The following is a 21,440-nucleotide window of genomic DNA, read 5'->3' as shown; positions in this document are numbered from 1 at the left end:
GGCTCATTTTACTATTTATCCACCCTTAATTTGTAGGGTCAGTGTAACCTTGGCTGTCAGCCTGTAATTCCCTTTTTACGACTTTGAGAGTTGTTTTCTGCTATAAATCAGGGGGGGCCCTTGTCTAGGAGTAAAACATCTTGCCAAGGTTTTTAGGCAGCTGGTCTTCTGCCTGGCATGAAACAGAACATTTTTAAGCTCATTCTTAAAATACAAGCCCTGATTAAACATATAAGCTTTAATAAAAATGCAAGCTTATGATTAGATGCCTCACTTCTACTGGCTTTCAGTTTATTTTATTTTTATTAATCAGATTTGTGAGATGCCTCATAAAATACATTTTCTCATTGTCATGCAGAATAAAAGAATAAAATATAAGAATAAAACCATATTATAATAAAACCACAATAAGCTTAATAGACAATCAGCATAAAAACTCAAATACAAAATGAGCATAATAAAATACCATATTTAGCACATAACATTAAATATGTAAATTAAAGCCACCCACCATACCACAGGGATTTAAAACCAGAACTTATAATTCTTAAACAGGAGCCAGGCAGGCTTCCTTAGGCATTCCATAGCCAGGGATTCACCACTGAAAAGGCCCGCTCTAAAATGGCTACCCCCTGAGCTTCAGACTGAGGGACACAGGATACTAATCTTACCACTATGTTTTGTTGTCATTTGGACAAATGATTTTTGCAATAGTTTCATATCAGCCATTGTCCCCTTTCCTTCACCTTTTTGTTTTCTTGTACACTCTATATGTACACAGTTCATAACTCTTGATAAATCCAGAAAGATATTTCAAGGTCTCTGTCCTTCCTTCCTCCCTCCCTCCCTTCCTCAATGTTTTGCTTGTGGTTTGCTTGTTTTTAGACCACAGCAGGCATTTCTGCCTTTTTCAAATGCAAGCCCATCCAACGAATCAAGAGGGTGTGAGAATATGTACAGAGAATACACAATGAGTTGCAAGGGGCAGCCTGATTCACAAATGCATGTACGCAGCATAATTTCTCCTTTCTTGATTATGCAGTGCTTGATAATTCTCAGTTGAGTATGTGAACTGAATCCATTGACTAGCTGAATCCATGGACATTGTATCTAAAAGGCTTTGAAAGTTCAGAATCTGCTATTTGTTCTGTGAGTCTAGTAAATTCTAGAGTCTAGTAAACTGATCTAGTAAATTCATTCACACATACAAGCTAACACTTGCTGTTGCAATAATTCAATATTGAATATGCAACCATAAATTTACTATGAAAAACCAGAGAAACAAAGAACTGCTGTGGAGAATGTATAGGCATACTGATTAAAGCTGCCCAGAATGGATGGGGCAACCCAGTCAGATGGGTGAAATATGAAGAATAAAAAGTAGTAGCAGTTGTTGTTGTTACTGTTACTACCTTTGGCATAAGCTGAACCAGGAAGATATGCTAACTGGTAGAACACTTAAACTCTTACACACACACACACACACACACACACACACACACCACATTGTATGCAGCAGCACAATGCTGCACTTTTCAAGTAAGTGAATTAGAAATACAATAAAGCCTGAGGAAATGATGTTTGTCAATTCCTTTGTGTTATCAGCTGCTTTAGTGCAATTTACTTGCTTTCTCAAATGACTCAGTACGATAACAACATGTATTGCTCAAGTAAAAGCTACATGCAGATTAATGATAAGTAATAATTTGGTAGATGACCATCACATGTAATTTTAGTCTCTCAATAGCACAATCACTATATTACATGAAATCAAAGCTGATGGGTTTTAGTACTGCTAAAATTAAATGTGTGTTCTGCCGTGTGTAGCCAAAATGGTACCACACTCACATGAGATACCATTATGCTTTGGGGGACCCAAAGGTTTGTGGAAGTACAAAAAAACTTTTTTGCATGGGGGGGCAAGGGGGACTCATAGATGATGAAAAACATTCTGGCTAACTAACTGGAGCAGTGAACTGTAGCACTCCATACTGCAAAATTTTCTTGACAGTCCCACTTCCATTCTGTACATCACATTCTGAATACAGTGAGAAGGATAAATCATAGAAAGCATTATAATATGCTACAATTTGCATAGCACATTGGCCAAGGGGACCAAATTCATTGACACTAATGCTCTCAGAAGAAGGGCAATACTTATCTATGCTCTTTCATAAAATTGCAGAGAAGATTATGTACTATTTATGCAAAGAGGCAGCCTTAGAAAAAGACCATCATGTTTTGAACCCTTCTTCGTAAATTGCTAAGATCAAAACTACAGATAATATGCATGTGTGAAACATATTTGATCCAAAATCACAGATTTGCCAAGTGCAAATTCAGATAACTCACTATGGTCATCAGTGGGGCACTTCCTTACAGTGTGACTTGAACCAGAGGTTCACTCCATGTCTTATTGGCTGCCATCTTGTGGAACACACCACCCACTGAGATTAGAAAGTCGCCAAGATTGTGAATGCCAACCTGCACTCCACATTTATTTATAGAGGTTTTTCTCAGAATGATAAGCCTATTAACTGATAGCATTTGCTTTTTTTTCAAGTACTGTATTTTATTGGTTTTGTTTTATTGTTGCACCCAGCTGTGATATTATCTAAATGTTTAGCAGTTTATAATTATTTCTATTTTTTTTTGGGGGGGGGGGGAGCTGCTCTACTTAGTTAAAATGAAATACGATACAATACAATACGATACGATATCTTTATTGTCATTGTCCCTTGCGGAACAATGAAATTGAAAAACTACATAAAACTACATAAAACCTACATAAAACTACCATAAAACTACATAAAAACTACATAAAACTACATAAAACATTCAAAAACCCCTAAAAAACTCTAAAACCCCATTTTAAAATACACTATACTACAGAGACCCCTTATGCTGTGTTTAGAACCAGAATTGCATTAGCGTAGAAACTGTTTTTCAGGCAGTGAGTCCTGGCCTTTATAACCCTATACCTTCTTCCAGAAGGCAGAAGCTATCTCTGCTGCTTTCTTATGGCACCTGGCAGCATAGATTTGATCTAAGGTAGGAAGAGTGCACCCAATAATTCTCTCTGCAGTCTTTACAACCCTGGATAGCATTGTTTTTTCCCTGGCCGTGCAGCTCCCAAACCACACGCACAGACCATAAGTTAGTACGCTCTCCACAGTGCAATGGTAGAATGCCATCAACAGGTCCTTTGAGAGATTGTTTTTCCGGAGGATTCTCAGAAAATATAACCTCTGCTGTGCTCTCTTCACCAGGTCTTTGCTGTTCTCTCCCCAGGTTAGGTCGTCTCTCAACTCCATTCCCAGAAATCGAAACACTGAGACCTGTTCCATGCACTTCCCCTCAATAATAAGTGGCTGAATATTCAATTTACATTTCCTAAAGTCCACAATGATCTCTTTTGTTTTCTTTAAGTTAAGCAGTAAGTTGTTTTTCCTGCACCACTCCCCCAACTGCTCAACTTCCTTCCTATAGGCCGTCTCCCCCTCTCTAGCCGTAATTAAACCAACCACCGTTGTATCATCTGCGAACTTAATGATCTTATTACTGGGGTATTTGGGGGCACAGTCAGCTGTGTATAGAGCATGTATAAAAGCAGGCTCAACACGCACCCCTGCGGCGTCCCCGTATTCGTGATGAGATCCGCAGAGACGTGGGAACCCAACCTGACCCTTTGGGAATGGTTTGATAGAAAGTCTAATATCCACCTGCACAAACATGGTGGAAGTCCCAGGTCTAATAATTTGGGCACCAATCTATGCGGAAGAATAGTATTAAATGCAGAACTAAAGTCTACAAATAACAATCTCGCGTAGTTCCCTTGCTTCTCCAAATGAGTCAGGACAGCATGTAAAGCCATTGCCACAGCATCCTCTGTGGATCTCTTTGCCTTGTACGCAAACTGGTAAGGGTCAGGTCCCACTGGCAGACAAGATAAGATGAGCTTCCTCACCAGTTTTTCGAAACATTTCATTATAATGGGTGTCTGCGCCACAGGGCGAAAATCATTCAGACTGTCTATCTTTGATGTTTTTGGCAGGGGTATAATGGTAGCAGATTTCAGACAGGGTGGAACAGTGGCTTGGGCCAGAGACTCGTTAAAATCTTCGTAAAGATTCCTGCCAGTTGGTCCAAACAATCTCTTAGCACCCTGCCAGCCACTCCATCCGGGCCCATAGCCTTCCTCCTGTTTACCTCCTTTAATATTCGCCTCACTTCTCCCTCTTCCACCCTGGCAGTATTTCCTGTAGGTAGTGACGCCAATAGCTCTGGCATCCCTGTTGGAGTCACTGTTGGTGTCACCTCAAATCGGGCAAAGAAGGTATTCAACTCTCCCACCAAGGAAGCAGTACTCTCTACCACTGATGAATTCCTTGATTTATAACCAGTCAGATGTTGGACTCCCTGCCACATTTGTCTAGTATCATGATTTCTCAGATGGTCCTCAATTTTTCCTCTGTACTCCAGGTGCGCAGCCTGGGAGTCATTTTGGACTCACAGCTGTCCATGGAGGCACAGGTCAATTCTGTATCCAGGGCAGCTGTCTACCAACTCCACCTGGTACGCAGGCTGAGACCCTACCTGCCCGCGGACTGTCTCGCCAGAGTGGTGCATGCTCTAGTTATCTCCCGCTTGGACTACTGCAATGCGCTCTACGTGGGGCTACCTTTGAAGGTGACTCGGAAACTACAACTAATCCAGAATGCGGCAGCTAGACTGGTGACTGGGGGCGGCCGCCGAGACCACATAACACCGGTCTTGAAAGACCTACATTGGCTCCCAGTACGTTTCCGAGCACAATTCAAAGTGCTGGTGTTGACCTTTAAAGCCCTAAACGGCCTCGGCCCAGTATACCTGAAGGAGCGTCTCCACCCCCATCGTTCTGCCCGGACGCTGAGGTCCAGCAGAGAACCAGGCAGAGGGCCTTCTCGGTCGTGGCGCCTGCCCTGTGGAACACCCTCCCATCAGATGTCAAAGCGATAAATAACTACCTGACATTCAGAAGACATCTTAAGGCAGCCCTGTTCAGGGAAGTTTTTAATCTGTGATATTTTAGTGTATTTTTGGTTTTTATGGAAGCCGCCCAGAGTGGCTGGGGAAACCTAGCCAGATGGGCGGGGTACAAATAAATTATTATTATTATTATTATTATTATTATTATTATTTTGCTTTCCTGATACCCCTCTTCAAGTTCGCTCTTTCTATGCCATACAATACCCGGTCCCCAGTTCTAAAAGCAGAATTTCTGGCCTTCAATAATCTCCTAACCTCTCCTGTCACCCAGGGCTTCCTATTCGGATACAATTTAACATACTTTTCCCTGGTGACATTTGCTGTGCAGAATCTAATATAATCCAGGACCAAGAACACCAAAATAGTATTAATAAATAGAGAGATGAAGAAAACTGAGTGGGTTTATAATGAAGGATGAGGCATTGGTAACTTGAAGAAAAGGTATAGCTCCATTACCAAGGCCAGGAAAACTTGCATGTTCCCATAAAGGGATAATTACCGGTGGTTGCAATTCAGATTGCATCTCTGTAAAAAGGGCAGTGAGCTATTTCTTTGATACTTTGATTTTAGTGGGACAGAAGCCACTGTGTAGCAAATGTACTCGTCACAGTTTCAAAACAACAGGTTAGATTAGTTTGGAGCCCATAACTGTCAACACAGCAGACATTTGGGGGAGGGGGGATAGAGAATTCAGATGGTGTAACTTCTATAGTTGGATGTACATGAGATGCACTTCAAACCCTTCTTAAAACTGCATTGGTGGCTGCTTTCAAAGGAGTGCAATACAAGGCTCCACCTTAAGATTTGGAAAGCAATGCTGATATCAGAGAACTCCTTGATCAGAACATAACTCAGTGCCCGATTTGCTCACCAGCGTGCTCACCAACCAGTACAAGCAGAAGATCAGAATCAATAACTGGGGACACTGAGCCAGGGAGAGGGAGGACACGGCTTGCCTGCCTGCTGGGGTAAGAAAGTCAGAGGACATTTGAGTTTGTAAAGGGCTAGGGAAGAGTGTGTGTGTGTGTGTGTGTGTGTGTGTGTGTGTGTGTGTGTCTGCGCGCGCGCGTGCGCACGCACGCTGAGTGCGAGAGAAGCAAATGGTTTATGTGGCTTTGAAATTGGAGCAGAGAAGGAGCATATTGGGACCAGTGGTGAGCATAATGGCAGATGTGAAATTGTATGTGTCTAGGAGAGAAGAATGTGAGGGTGGAAGGGACTGGCTTTCTTGCTAGGCATATCCTAGAGGGAGTTTACTGTTGGTAACGCTGAATATCCATGGAGGCAGGGTGATGAATCTTCCTGGTGTAGAAGGCATAACCTAGTAGTCGAGTATAGTATTTCCAGATTCTGAGGACTCGGAATGATGTATAGTGGCCCAGGCCTGTTACTGAAAGAGTGTGTTCGCAACCACTGGAAACTGCACACACATGTGTGGTGGTGGCAATAGTAGTGGTGATTGCATCACTTCTTTCCTGTTTTGCACTACTTTTGTATATAAAGTCTTAAGAATTCCCTTTGCATGCTCCTAGATCCTCAGGTGTCTTATATTTTTTCCAGTACACAAGGATGTACATTCATTAAAACTTTTTTTTTATGAGCAAAGTGAACAGTTATTGCTCTCCTTTAAGTAAAGATACTTACCTTTCCAAAGTACATTGAACTGGTCTACATGAGGCTGCAATTGTGCCACTTAAGAACTATTTATACTCAGTTGCAGAGGATGGGACCAGTTAATGTACACCCTTATTTCAATGGAAAGATAAAAGGGTCTCATTGTTGTACATGCATTGAAGATTATTTAAAACTCTTTTTTATTCAGATGTAGAGTATATTCTAAAACAAATAAGCAAATATAATGATAAAAAAAACCATAGCTTAGTGCTGTGTGGGGAGCTATGTGCTGTGGGCTCTGCTCTGTGTGAATGAAATACAGAATATTTTCAAGATTTAAAAAGTGGGGCTGATCATATCAGAACATGATAGAGCACTAGGGGTCTAGGCATGTGCTGTGTGGAATATGACCTTGGAACTTGATACTGCATGGCTGGGATTGAAAGGCTGTACTTCATCATCCATGAGTGCATTGAGAATTTTCAGACTCCATCTTCAGCACCAGAACCCAACAGCCTTATGTTGAGAAGCCTCTGGAGCAGCATTCAATGAGGCTCAGGGGGCTGCAGCATAAAGGGAAATAATGGCAGCTCCTCTTCCTTTGGAAAAGGAAACTGTGTGGTTATATTCAAAAGCATATTCGCCTTGTTTTTAACATAATGCACTATCAAAATGTTTTGCATTTTATAATGACTTTTGCCAGAAAACATAATATTATGGAAATAAAAATGTAGTTGTAAATGGGAATAGAAAAAAATGTAGACATCAAACATAAAAATGTGTCCCTGTGTTTTTTACAATAGTTATTAAAATTAGTGAAAAGAACCCCCTGTTCCAAGGGAGTGGGGAAACAGCCCTCATTCTCATAAAGGCTTGTCTGTAGACAAAGGAACTGGCACTGATAAAATCCTTTGAGGGATAGAATCTTTCTGAAGATCAAATTAAAGGAAACTCTTGATGGGACAATGAGTGCAGGTTCAAGTGTATACACAAGAGATGAAGGAAAGCATTTGATCTTTTAAGAACCAATATAGAAAGTTGTAGAAGGAAATACTTTTTTAATTGAATACAGGCTTTTTCAAAGAAGAGGGATTGAGATCTCTTCAGCCATGAAAGTGGAATGAATATGATACTGAAGAGATAAGCAAATTGGATATTCAAAGTATACCAACATTTCAAATTATGTCACAAGTGTATCTGCAGCATTCTCTTTCCATTTACAGTGAAGTTGACATTGTCCTTTAACAATCTACCAGTAATCCTTTAAGCACCACGGTTTACATTTTTAAAACCACATGTAATTCTAGAACAGAACAGAATTTAAATGTTGCATGAATTGAAATTGAGTCAATTTTTCGAAACATGAGACTGTGGTTTTTAGAAGTTTTATTTCTGAAATTGGTATACAAAGTTCTAAACCTCTTAATATATGTCAGTTATTAGAAGATACATTTTTTAAAAGTGTGTTTTCCTGAAGTTTGAAATAAAATATTTAGTAGCTGCCATTTTGTGTGTGCGCTGTAATTTTACTTTCATGTGTTTTAGAGTCTTCTAAGCTTCCTTGTAAAGGCAGCATCTGGGCTAAAAAATGAATTAAAAAAATAAAATAAAGAACTTTAAAAACTCACAATAAGAAAAAATAAAACACAGAAATATCAAAGATACACTGCCCAAACTGCAGCAACCTCAACACAACATTAAAATAAATGAATCCAAAGTCAAAAATTTCATAGTCCATATGTTTCAAAATAGAGTTCACATATAAACTGCAGATCTACTTAAATATTTGTTTTCTATCAAAATTTACTTCCGCGCTTATACTTTCTGTGTCACATGCCTAACCCCAATCAGTCATGCCACAGTTTTGCCCTGGCACTTCCAAGCAACCAAAGGCAAAAGTGAGACCTGCACACCTAAATTAGATTTGTGGGGAAATGGTTCATGTACATTTTATGCAATCACTGTTATTTCACATTGATTTTACCACAAGCAGCCGTTTGTTTCTAGAGCTGCTTGTGAAACAATGCAACCCGACCAGTGCACAGATTGAGATTACCCTATTCCTCAGATCACTCATAAATGGAAAGCTTTTTGATCAAGTGGTCTATAAATATCCTAAATAAACAAATAAAATAGCAGGTGAACCACTTTCAGGATAGTCTCTTTGCAGATCGTTTTGGCCGTGATTGCTTCAATGGCTTGATTTCATCTGCTGTATGTTGAGCAGATTGCAACCTAGCTTGCTATTCTGATTATTTAACAAGCATTGTTCCAGTTAATATCAAGAATACAGTGGCATTTTATTGAAAGTTGTACCTGTTCTTGGCTGGCTTTAAGAATGATTGAGACTCTTTAATCGAGTTGTGTGAAATACGCCTGCAGCCTCAACATTTATATCCCTGACAATAGCCATTTGTTTCTGCTTCACTGACTCCCAAAAATGGCAGTTTGAAAGAGAACATCTAATCCTAAAGCAGCCATAACTGCCTCAACTCTAATCCTAAACACTTTGTTAAGAGTAACTTCTACTGAATTTAACACTACAAATTATATGATCCAGTTGGCATTTCTATATTTCCAGGCAATTAAAAAAACCAGGTACTATTTTTTTCCTGAAGGATAATATACACCGACCAATTTTACATAATATTTTTGAGTTGGTCTAGCAAAACTTAATGAAAAGGAGGATATAAATTGCTTTTATTGTTTGGGGGCAATTTAAAACTAGAGAGGAACATAGTGTATAATTATGAACTGTTTTTCCGTAAATTAACTAACCAAAGAAGAGCAACATATACTTGGCATATTTATTGGGACTGGCTTTTATCAGACACATAGCTAGGTGAAAACAGTACTGCTTTCCTGAAGGAAACTGCAAACTCATCTAATGAAGGGTAGCTGTTTGGAGCAGGCAGAATGTTGTTCTAGATATCTATTGATCTTCAGATTGTAGTTGCTGCTGTGATTTATTTGTATGACAGTGTTTCAAATACTTTTTTAAATAGCCTTAGGCTTCTGATACACTTGACATATTTTTAGAATTGCAGTCATATCAATATAAAATGCACATCTTTTCTTTTCTGGGAGTTGATAATGCAATACCTACTTTCCTAAAATACATAGGCATTTTAATTTACTACATCTCTCATACACGTTCCTATTGCTCAGGGCTTGTTTTTCCAGCCAGAACTCAACAGAACTCAGTTATGGCACCTCTCAGGTGGGTGCCATTGCTATTATAAGAAAACAAAGGATGTCTTCATGGTGAGTTTTGGCAGATCTTTTTCTAGAAAAATAGCACTGCTATTGCTGCTTGTGGCGGCCACCCTATCCAAGCTGTCATACAACCATTTTTCTTTACTTTCATAGTCTTTCAGTGGAAAACCTCTTACAATCCTTATTTATTATGTCTCATTCTGAAAATTTCTGTATTAGAAATGCAACAGTGCTGCTTTGGAGAAAGCTGCTACAGAAGATTCCTATTTACAATATAGATCTCCTATTGAACAGGGGTATTCAACATGGTTCCTACATATGCTGTTCCTCTACGTCATCTTCCTTGACTTATAGGAAGCAAGTGGCGCTGTGGTCTAAACCACTGAGCTTCTTGGGCTTGCCAATCAAAAGGTCAGTGGTTAGAATCCATGTGATGGGGTGAGCTCCTATTGCTCTTTCCCAGCTTCTGCCAACCTAGCAGTTCGAAAGCATACCAATGTGAGTAGATAAATAGGTACTGCAGCGGGGAGAAGGTAAACAGCATTTCCGTGCACTCTAGCACTTGTCACGGTGTCCCATTGCACCAAAAGTGGTTTAGTCATGCTGGCCACATGATCCAGAAAAGTTGTCTGTGGACAAACGCCTGCTCCCTCAACCACACCCCATAGTCACCTTTGACTGGACTTAACCATCCAAGGGTCCTTTACCTTTTACTTTTTACCATCCCTGACCATTGACCGTGCTATCTATGGATGATGGGAGGTGTAGCCCACAATATCAGGAAAGCACCACATTAGCTGCCCAAGCTGTTGAACTCAGGTAGCTGTGGAATCTAGTAAAAGCTGTTTGCTATTAAACAAGCTGGAAAGTTGAATTTGACACATTTTTCTGTTGCTGAAGTTCTCAAATTTTGTCCTACTGAGCCTTGTCAAGTCAGGTGAGGAAGAAAATTTGACTAAAATTGATTAAAATAAAAGATAATAAAGCAATGTGCTAGCTGATATATATAGTGCTGTCAAGCTTTCTGAATACTGCTGTCCCAAGACATTCTGCTGCCTCAAGCAGAGATGCAAGTGCCCTCTCCACCTAGCCAATGCTTTAAAAGTCTTATTTGCACCCTGCAGAAACCAGCTTAAGCTTTTATCTACTCTCCTCTGCCTGCCCCCAACTTCAAAAATGTCACTTCACCTTGCTGCATGTCAGGACCAGCCCTGATTATGAAAAAAAGAGACTATAGACATAATTGTTTGCCCTAAATGCTTAGGAAGGGCTTTTCTAACTGCCTACACAATGTGTTCTGGATGGAATTGAGTCATAGATAAATTCTACACAAGTTTGGGTCTCGAATAAGCTTTGCCAAATGCAAGTCTTGCAGCTGAAACTTTTTTGTTATGATCCTTTGTGTGAAGTAGATCTCATTACAAGGCAATGGGGAGGGGAACAACTTCATGGTGATAAGAAGAAGAAGAAAAATCATTTGAGTCCATCCTAAGATTTAAATGTGTGTTTTATTATGATGTGCAGATTTTTAGATGTTGATAGCTTCCCCATGGATTTACATTAAAATTCAAATCTCTGTCTAAAATTCAGTAGCTTTGTAATACACTGCACAACAGTTCTATAAGCAGCTTTTAAAAATTAATTTTATGTATGATTTTGTGCTGCAAGAAGTATAAAGCAAGCACTTGCTGACCTTTAATATTTAATCTTCTGGTTGCACATCATCATATTTTCTTCTTAGTACTTTTCTTTTTTTAGCTCCAGTACCAGAGGGATTCGGAAGGAAAATGAAAATTACCCCTTTACTGAAATTCATCAATGATGCCTCCTCCATATTGTCATTCTAAAAAAAGACATTAAACAATATGATGAATCCACTGAGAATATGTTTCCTTAGCTTTACAATGGAGGATTTCTAAATTGCTATAGAAGAAAACAATGTACAGTGGTAATGGGCTACCTACATGCCTGATCAGTGATGCAGCACACATAACACAGTAGCAGAATAGGATTGATTTGGAAATGTCAGTCTTTTGTGAAAGACAGGGCTTATAGAAAGGGAGAAAGAAATCAAGAAAATATTGAATTCCTCATCCTAAAATTGTATTAATTAGGATTAATGCAGGATACTATGAAATGGTTCTTAGCAGCAAGAAATAACAAGGAAGATTTTCCAAAAAAGCAAGGAAGATTTTCATTTGAGCTGGCTCCTACACTGCTTATGGCCTCACTAATTCCTCACCACACCCACCCTAGTACAGTTGTGTACCACATGCAAAAGACCGGAAAATCCAACCTGCCATTGTTTTGTGATTTTATTCATTGCATTTAAATTATTTACACCTTGCCCTTCACAAGATAGCTTCAATATGGCTTGCAATAAGGAGGCTAAAAATGTCATAAGATTTACAAAACAATAAAAACAGAATAAATATCTATATAATGATGAACACATATAGATATGAATACATATAAAAGCCAGTAGGCATGACAAGGAAAACATGAACATAAGTAAAATTTGGAGATGGCAATTAAATAGAACCATTCCCATGATAAATAGAAGATCATAAGAACCTACTGGAATAGTCCAGTGGCTCATCTAGTCTAGTGTACTGTTTTCACAGTGGCCAACCAGACGTCTATAGAGAGTCTGAAAGTAGGACCTGGAAGAGCTATCCCCTCCTGTGGTTTCCAGCAAGTGGTATTCAGAAACTATGAAAAAAATGGAAACTATGACTGATAGTCAAGTTCCCAAAGCAATTGAACTGGTGATCTAAACTATATGGCCAAGTGTGAACTCTATCCACTGACCATTGTAGATCTCATGTGTCAAAATCACAAGATTTCTTTTGGCATAAGGTACATTCTGAGGAAACAACCCTTATTGCTGATGGTCACACCTAAATACAGTGGTACCTCAGGTTAAGTACTTAATTCATTCCGGAGGTCCGTTCTTAACCTGAAGCACCACTTTAGCTAATGGGGCCTTCTGCTGCTGCTGCGCTGCCGGAGCACAATTTCTGTTCTCATCCTGAAGCAAAGTTCTTAACCCAAGGTACTATTTCTGGGTTAGTAGAGTCTGTAACCTGAAGCGTATGTAACCTGATGGCTATGTAACCCGAGGTACCACTGTAAACCATTGCTGATCCCTTTTTATTGGCTTCAATGTCATTGAAATGTGAGACAAAAGTACAAATATGAAGAAAACCGAGGCTGTAAAACTGATATGTGAAACATATTATCAAATCCTCTACACAGATACAGCACTGATACACTATATCAAATGCAGCCTGCAGGTTGTCCCTTCCCTTTTTACCAGAACTTCAGTTTATCCAAACTGTGGTTAGTTTTAACTACAATTTACTCAAGCGTGCCAACTTCAAACCTTTGTTTATGATGTAGGCTTGCTTCAATAAACAATGGTTAATCAGAACTTTGTGCTTAAAATAACTGCCATGGAAATGTGTTGATTATTCTTAGAATTTTTAGAAATGACATTACAAAATACAGTTTATGACAGATTTGCCTTGGCAGCATGCCTTCCAAGAAAAGCCCTCTATTTTAGCTAAGAAAGGAACAGTGTGTAATCCTGGTGGAATAAAAGGAGAAATGGCTAGAGTGGTAAAACAACATCAGTTTCCAAATTACATATTCATGACTTTCACAAAACTCAAATTTAAAGTACCTTTCCAACTGACTTATGGGAGACTGATCATATTTAGTCTGGTTTTGAAAATGTATTAGAACTTTTCTACAGAAGCACGTTCAGTTTGCAAGGCTGGTATCAGAACAGTTGAAATTTATTCCATTTCATTTAACTTTATCAGCTAAGGATTATCCATCCAAAAAACGTATTTGGATGATAAAGCATTTTGTTCTATTTGTTATCTGAAATAATGTAGAATTCCAGTCAGGTATTACTATCTATGGAACACTGGAAGTATAGAAGCTCCGCTGAGCCATCTGTTATGCTCTTTAAAATGTTTAGGGGAGAGTTTCCCCCCAAAACTTTTTTCCTTTAGGAAACATTTCCCACATTATCCTGCCTGCTATAGAATCCCTAAGCATCTTTTCCAGAACCACAATGGATAGCTGTCTGCAATCATTAAAGGACCCATAGTTAATTCTGTAGTTACATGCTTCTGGAGGTGAAGCTGAGTCTGAAAGTGAAGGGAAAGCCATATGCTCAGGCCGGGTTGGAGGGAGGATTAGGTAAAAGTAGAAGGGAGTGCTCTGCAGGTAGCACTGGGCCATGGATGCTAAGAACATGAAAAGCTTTTCTCATGCTTCTTTCCTCCTGTGACCCTCTTCCCAACTTCTCTCGCAACATGTGTGTTTCCTGTCCCTGTATCTACCACCAACCATTTAGTTTGGCCCCAGCTTCCATTGAAATCTTACCTTGGACTTGATTATTCTGCACATATTTACAGTCACTGCAACATTCATTGATGTTATTTGCAAGATCTACATTCTCAAACAAATCAAAAGCAATTGTCTGTTATATACTCATAACATAAATGTATTGTTTGTTTTTCAAGAGCTGCAATTAAAAAAGCTGTATTACTGAGCAGTAAATAATTTGATGTGGAAAATTTAGTTAGCTTCCTTACAGATGATGGTGGCTTGTAAATTAAACCTTATGTATTAAACAATGACGTAGATCAAATTTTCATAGTATTTTTTAAGGGGGAGGGGAAGATTTTACATATTATAGTTTTCAATAGAAATGCTTGTAAAGACATTTAATATTATATGTTCTAGTTTTCTGGTTTCTGTGGTACTTTTTCATTATATTTGTTTGCTTTGATCTGTTGGAGTACTTAGCTTTATGTACAGTTGTTGGGCATAATCTACCACTATTGCATGCAATCAAACACCATTAAATTCAATGAGAGCTATGCTATTGACTTCAATCAAATGTTTGATTTCTCTCACTGTAATCACTAGTAAATGATCTGACTTGTGTGACTCATTCTCATAACAGAGCATTATTGATTTTTCTCTGTGGGACTTCTCTCTCCTGAATGTAAAGACACATTTTTCTTTCTCTTTCTTCTTCTGGATTGCCTTTTCTCCAGCAATCAATACACTTTACTAAATTTATAGAGTGTCTTGTTAAAAATAATTAGTCAGAACAAAATGAAGTTCTGCCTTTTTTACTCAGATTGTATTATCTTTTTGGGAAAACATAAATATTCAATAACTTAACTAGCATATCTTATATGATTCACACTGTATAAGAAACACAAATGTTTATGTTGTTAGGATGAATGAGAAAAGACAGAAACTCTTCGTGGAGGAATTTGGCATTTTTTTCATTCATTGAGATTCATTCTTAGCAAGAGGATTACAACCATGAGAACTTGTGTTGGCCTGCATCAATGGTAGAAATTTCCACAGTTTAACACGATGGTGGGTGTGCAAAGTTAGCATTCACTGGGGCTCCCAGTTTGCAGCAATCAAAATTTGTTTGGGTCATTAAGGGTGGTAGTAAGGTATAGAAACCAGGAGCAAAGTTTTGCACAAAGCAACAAGTATCTCTTTCCAACAGCAGCCAACCGGACTTGTCTCTCGTATTCTGAATTAAAGACTCCATGTACCTATCATAGCTAAGAGCTATTGATAGAAATCCCTATAAATTGAACTAAACCTTTCTGTAGAATTAATTAATGAATTAAATTGATCATCTGTATCAAAAGAACATACAAAATGCATCAAACATAAGCAATAAGATTTTAATAAAAATCCCAATCACTGTGATTTGAGTATCCTGGGGAAATAATTTACTGTGACTAAAATTTACTGTGTCTTTAAGCTGCCACAATGACTATTGTTTTTGCTGAAATAAATAAATAAAAGAAAAAAAGAATATTAGACTGTTTATTTGCTATCAGGTCATTTTACTCTCCTTCAAATTTTTCCATAAAATATTATATTACACTTACTATTACTATTATATTTAATACATGTAAAAATGTAACAGCATGCACTTCCCTTACAAAGTTTGTTTATGGTGGGGAGGGGAGAGACAACATACTGAAAACTGTTGGCACACTAGCCTTTCATGATATGCTATGGTTGCCCACCCATCTACCGTATTTTTCGCCCCATAGGACGCACCTAGATTTTTTGGGGGGGGAATAAAGGGGAAAAAATATTTTTCCCCCAGGCGCGGGGCTGACGCGGGGGAAGCCCGAGCTTCCCCTGACCCCAGCCCCCAGAACAGGCTTGCGGACATCTGCCCAAAGCATGGGACGTGCTCTGCAGTGTGCCCCGTGCTGCGGGCTTCAGGCTGCCGCCCGCAAGCCTTGCGCGCCTGGTGGGACCTCCCGCCGGGCGCGCGAGGCTTGCGGATAGCTTCCTGAAGCCTGGAGAGTGAGAGGGGTTGGTGCGCACCGACGCCTCTCGCTCTCCAGGCTTCAGCGAAAGCCTGCATTCGCCCCATAAGACGCACACACATTTCCCCTTCATTTTTAGAGGGGGGAAAGTGCGTCCTATGGGGCGAAAAATACGGTACTTTAGCAGCGTTTAATTCATTTCTGCTAAGGCAGCTGCTTGCAGGAATATTGAGGGGTTGTGGAGATAACGTTTGGTAAAGGATTTCCTTGCATATCACTCCATCCATCTGACATATTCTCTATCCAAGGGGGAATATGGGAAGAAGTAACAGTAACTTAGATGAGATGTAAATTAGATTCCAATGTCCCTTGAAGTATTGATTTACGCTTATGGAAAGAGATGTGCCAATTGCAAGTATAGCTCAAGCAAATGTTTCACCTGCTTTTTCCTGATATTTTAAAAATTTTGCCAACAAAAAACCCCAATTCATTAAGAAATATTGGTGACTTAACTTAGAAAATGCTGCATGCAGAACAACTGCTCTACCCACTGGTATTTATTTACTTATAGGATTCCTGAAGCAGATTTTTCTCAAATGGTGTTGTTCCACCACTTAGTGGAACAATAATGTATAATGTATGACATTGTTACCATGGGGTAACATTACAATAATTTAACGCTTGATGATGACTTCCTATTTCCATCTTCCCTTCACAGATCAAATTATGACATCATCACCCAAAGGAATTTTCCGGCCATTTCTATTTATCTTCATTGTGCTGGGATGCTTCATGGCATGTCTGCTTATTTATATCAAACCGACAAACAGCTGGATATCTGGTCCTATTGAATCAGCCAGCTCTGTTCTAAAAATGAAGAACTTCTTCTCCACCAAAAATGATTATATCAATGAGACAACTATTCTGATATGGGTATGGCCGTTTGGCCAGACATTTGATCTGAAATTCTGCCCAACATTTAACATCCACGGGTGCCATCTGACTACAGACCGCACACTATATAACCAGTCTCATGCCGTTCTTATTCACCACAGAGATATCAGTTGGGATCTGACTAATTTACCTCAGCAACCTAGGCCGCCATTTCAAAAATGGATCTGGATGAACTTGGAATCACCAACACACACTCCACAAAAGAGTGGGATTGAGCATCTATTCAATTTGACCCTCACTTATCGTCGAGATTCAGACATTCAAGTGCCTTATGGCTTTATGGTAGTTAGCACAAGCTCCTTTCCATTTGAAATGCCGAATAAAGAAAGACTGGTGTGTTGGGTGGTGAGTAACTGGAACCCAGAGCATGCTAGGGTCAAATATTATAATGAACTAAGTAAATACCTTGAGATCCATACCTATGGACAAGCATTTGGAGACTATGTGAGTGATAAAAATTTGATCCCGACCATCTCCGCTTGTAAGTTTTACCTTTCCTTTGAGAATTCTATTCACAGAGACTATATCACAGAGAAGCTTTACAATGCTTTTCTTGCTGGATCTGTGCCAGTCGTTCTAGGTCCTCCTAGAGAAAACTATGAGAATTACATCCCTGCTAGTTCTTTCATTCACGTGGAGGATTTTCTCTCTCCAAGGGACCTCTCAGAGTATCTTCTTTTGCTCGACAAAAATGATAAACTGTATGTTAGCTACTTCGACTGGAGGAAGGATTTTTCAGTGCACCTTCCTCGATTTTGGGAATCACATGCATGCCTTGCCTGCGACCATGTAAAAAGACACCAGGAATACAGGTCGGTTGGCAATTTAGAAAAATGGTTTTGGAATTAAACTCCTATCCCTTACTTGCACTTTACATATATATTTTTAAAATATAACAAAACCATTATTCCAAGTGAAGATGGTGGGGGGAATCCCTCCAGAATATGTGACATCTTTGTTTCCTGGATACAACATATTCCAGTTACACTATCTCTGGATCATTCATCCAAAACTCTCCTTACTTTCCACAGAAAGGTATCTCATTAAAAAAGACTAATGATGGACATTGGCCATGTTCTGTGTTGTTGACTTATTTGGAGAGGTGATCATATTATTTTATATAGATGTGACTTTGAAAAGGAATTAAGAGCTGGCAGCCTGAACAGAAGTTTAATTATTTTGTTAAAGCAATCAGCGCTATGGTGACTTCTTGTTATATTTTCATCAAATGCAAACACAAATATCATTTTTTGCAATGTGTACTGAGAAAAACTGAGAAGTAGCTTATGTGAACCCTTATTAGAGATCTGTATGTGAAACTGGTGCACCATGGTTGCACCAATTATTCCTCCTGAGCCACTGGCATGCTATCTTATTTATATTTTGTTGGAAATCCTGCTATGTATATAGCTGGTTATGTGCACTGAATAGTAATTTATTGTTTACCATTTCTTTTTAAAACTTCCCCCCATTTTTTATTTGTTTGTAATACAGCAGTCACTGGCCAATACATAGAGTAATGGTGTTTACACTGGCTCAGATAGTTTCTTTCTGGGAGAAAACAGGCTTAGAAAAAAATTAAAATTTCTAGCTAAGATTCAATATAGGATTCAAAGAAAAAATATTTGTGAGTTCAACTCTTTAGTGAAATACACATGTGACCTTCTATGCCATTTTATATACTGCGTACAAGGTACAGTTCCAAAAGCAGTTTTCTATGAAGCATGGAAGGCTTCTACTGAGTAAAAATAAGTCTAAAGACCTGTTCAGCTCATGGAACTAGTTTCCTAATTATTTGAAATCTGGCCTTGGTAAACAAATACATTTTTTTAAAAAAATGTGCATTTTCCTCCATCTACTCTAGAATGCTAGTTGATTGACAAAGTGAACATTTTCTGTCCTTGGCAAAGTATTAAGTGGCATGCTTTGAAACCACATAGTCAGAATTAAATACGAACTGAGTGCTTTGTTGAAATGAAGATTCAGAAGGCAGCAAATGAAAGTCTGTTTCCATTTGGGGACAAAGGAAGCAACTTTATACCAGGTAAGACTATTTGTCCATCTAGCAGAGGCTGTTCATCATTTCAGGATGCAGAAATATTTCCACATCAACTGCTACCTGATGCTTTTAACTGGAGATCCCACCAGTTCAGTCTGGGGCCTTCTGCATAACAAAGCTCATGCTCCACTTCTGAGCTTGGTCCCTCCCATAAGCAATAATCAATCTTTTTTGTTGTTGTTTATCTGATAGGACCACTGTTTCAACAGTAGGTAGATATTTTGTCTAATGCCTTGAAAAGAGTAAAAGATTTATCAGTTAGGTGACAATCTTATATCTGGGAGTAATCACCACTGAACTCAGTGGAACGTCTGGGTAGCTGGGTGCATAGGATTCTGTTGTACAAATTCTTGTATTTATGACAGTTGCAAATCATCTACTTCTCAGATGTAACCATCTGACAATGATTCAGCCATTAGCAGGCTGCTATGATAGGAATATTCAGTCTCAGAAGTGATCCCTGAGCTGTGTGCACAATTAAGACAGCACTGGGACACTTACTGGTGGGAAATGTTTGAAAATTTCTGGATCAGGCTACAGCTGTTTGGGGCTTGAATTTAAGCCCATAGAATAGAGTTTCTCAGTGGTGATATTAATGCACCTCTCCTATGTCATCATGTTGTGATGATACTGCAGCCTTTTATTGGGGCACAAATATTTTAAGGTCAGAGATATAAGCAAACATTTCAGTTCATATTTCTTTCTAAATTGATGAATACAAATGCTTTTGATTACTTCATGTTTTAACAATAAGCATAAAAGCATGATTATCAAGACCACAGCACAACAGAAGGCTCCAGAATGAATCATGAAGGCTGACAGAACCTTTCATCTGCTGGGAAAGTGAAAGAAGAGAAAGCAGGACAGCGACTAGAAGGTTGTTGATGGCTTCAGAGTTGTCAGTGTTCATTATCTTCCAAAGGGGTTGTGCATACAGTTTGGGAGCTGATGACAGATGTGGTCTCCCTGTTCTCCATACTTCCAGAAGGAATGAGCAGTAGCAGCCAATGAGGTGAAGGAGCTTACCTGAATAGCTCTGGGGCAGAGCAGTGGGAAGATAGGGGCTGGCAGAGCCAATCCAGCACTTCCACCAGCACACCTGCACAGCCCTAACCTTGCTCCGTCCCTGCCCCAGCACTAGCCAAGTAACCTGTAGCAACACTGGTGTTTGGATGCAAATTTGTGGCACTGCCCCACCACATTGGCCACTATTGTCAGTGAGAAGAAACCTGATTATAATGGTGGCTTATTTTGATGGGCAATGGCAGTAGAACATTTTGATTTATTTTGATCACATTTATAAATGCCCCACATTGTGTGAACTGTTGGCACATATGATATTGAATATTAGGTGATGGCTTTCTACTTGCAGAATATTATTGCTCCTAAGATACATTGATCTACCTATATATAGCAAGTCCAATCCATGTGTTTCTTAATGTGTTTGGGGAGAAGCACCCATTCTTCTGTTTCAAAGGGTTTTACATTGTCTCAGTACTTTGTGGCTAAAATCTATTCCTGTCCTTTTATGAATGTATAAATTGAGGGTTTCGTTAACACTAAATCAATGCAATAAAAAAGAACAGCCTTTTAGGCACTGAAAGTAGACACTTCCCCTGAGAGAAGGACTAAGCTGTTTGCTTAAATGTATTTTATTAAAAAGGTAAAAATTGTAGGTATTAGAACTGGGGTCCCTGGTGTGGTGCCCTCAGACACACACTCTCTTGGTGCTCAGCAGGACCCCCTGCCCATCCTATTGTACAAAGAGGTTTTTTTGCTTTGGGGGGTGTTGGGGTGGCTCCTGTTCCTGTAAATTCCATCTACTTTGGGAAAAAGGAGAAAATGTTATAGCTGTTCTTAAACTCCCCATGATAGTGAATGGGGCACACAAAGCTCAATTTTATATAAAGTTGCTCAGAAATCAGATTGAAAAGGTACACAGAACAACTCAGAAACAAATCAATTTTTTTAATGCACAACTATAAGATGAGACGGGACGCAGGTGGCGCTGTGGGTTAAAGCCTCAGCGCCTAGGGCTTGCCGATCAAAAGGTCGGCGGTTCGAATCCCTGCGGCGGGGTGCGCTCCCGCTGCTCGGTCCCAGCGCCTGCCAACCTAGCAGTTCGAAAGCACCTCCGGGTGCAAGTAGATAAATAGGGACCGCTTACCAGCGGGAAGGTAAACGGCGTTTCCGTGTGCAGCTCTGGCTCTGGCCAGAGCAGCGATGTCACG

General features: G+C 39.3%; 1 protein-coding gene across 2 annotated transcripts in view; it reads left to right on the top strand.

Annotated features, from left to right (window-relative positions):
- Nucleotides 1-21,202, top strand: part of FUT9 (fucosyltransferase 9) — a 50,527-nt gene extending 29,325 nt beyond the window's left edge. For both annotated transcript variants that reach the window (XM_079971148.1, XM_079971149.1), the window contains exon 2: nucleotides 16,915-21,202. In XM_079971148.1, coding sequence (XP_079827274.1) covers nucleotides 16,915-17,999 — 1,085 coding nt within the window. In that variant the 3' untranslated portion in view covers nucleotides 18,000-21,202. The remainder of the gene's footprint in view (nucleotides 1-16,914) is intronic.
- The last annotated feature ends 238 nt before the right edge of the window (nucleotides 21,203-21,440 follow it).

The sequence above is a fragment of the Podarcis cretensis genome (genome assembly GCF_951804945.1).
Source record: "Podarcis cretensis genome assembly, chromosome: 3".
Taxonomy (NCBI): domain Eukaryota; kingdom Metazoa; phylum Chordata; class Lepidosauria; order Squamata; family Lacertidae; genus Podarcis; species Podarcis cretensis.
The sequence above is the reverse complement of the archived record's forward strand: the minus strand, read 5'-3'. Positions and strand labels throughout refer to the sequence as shown.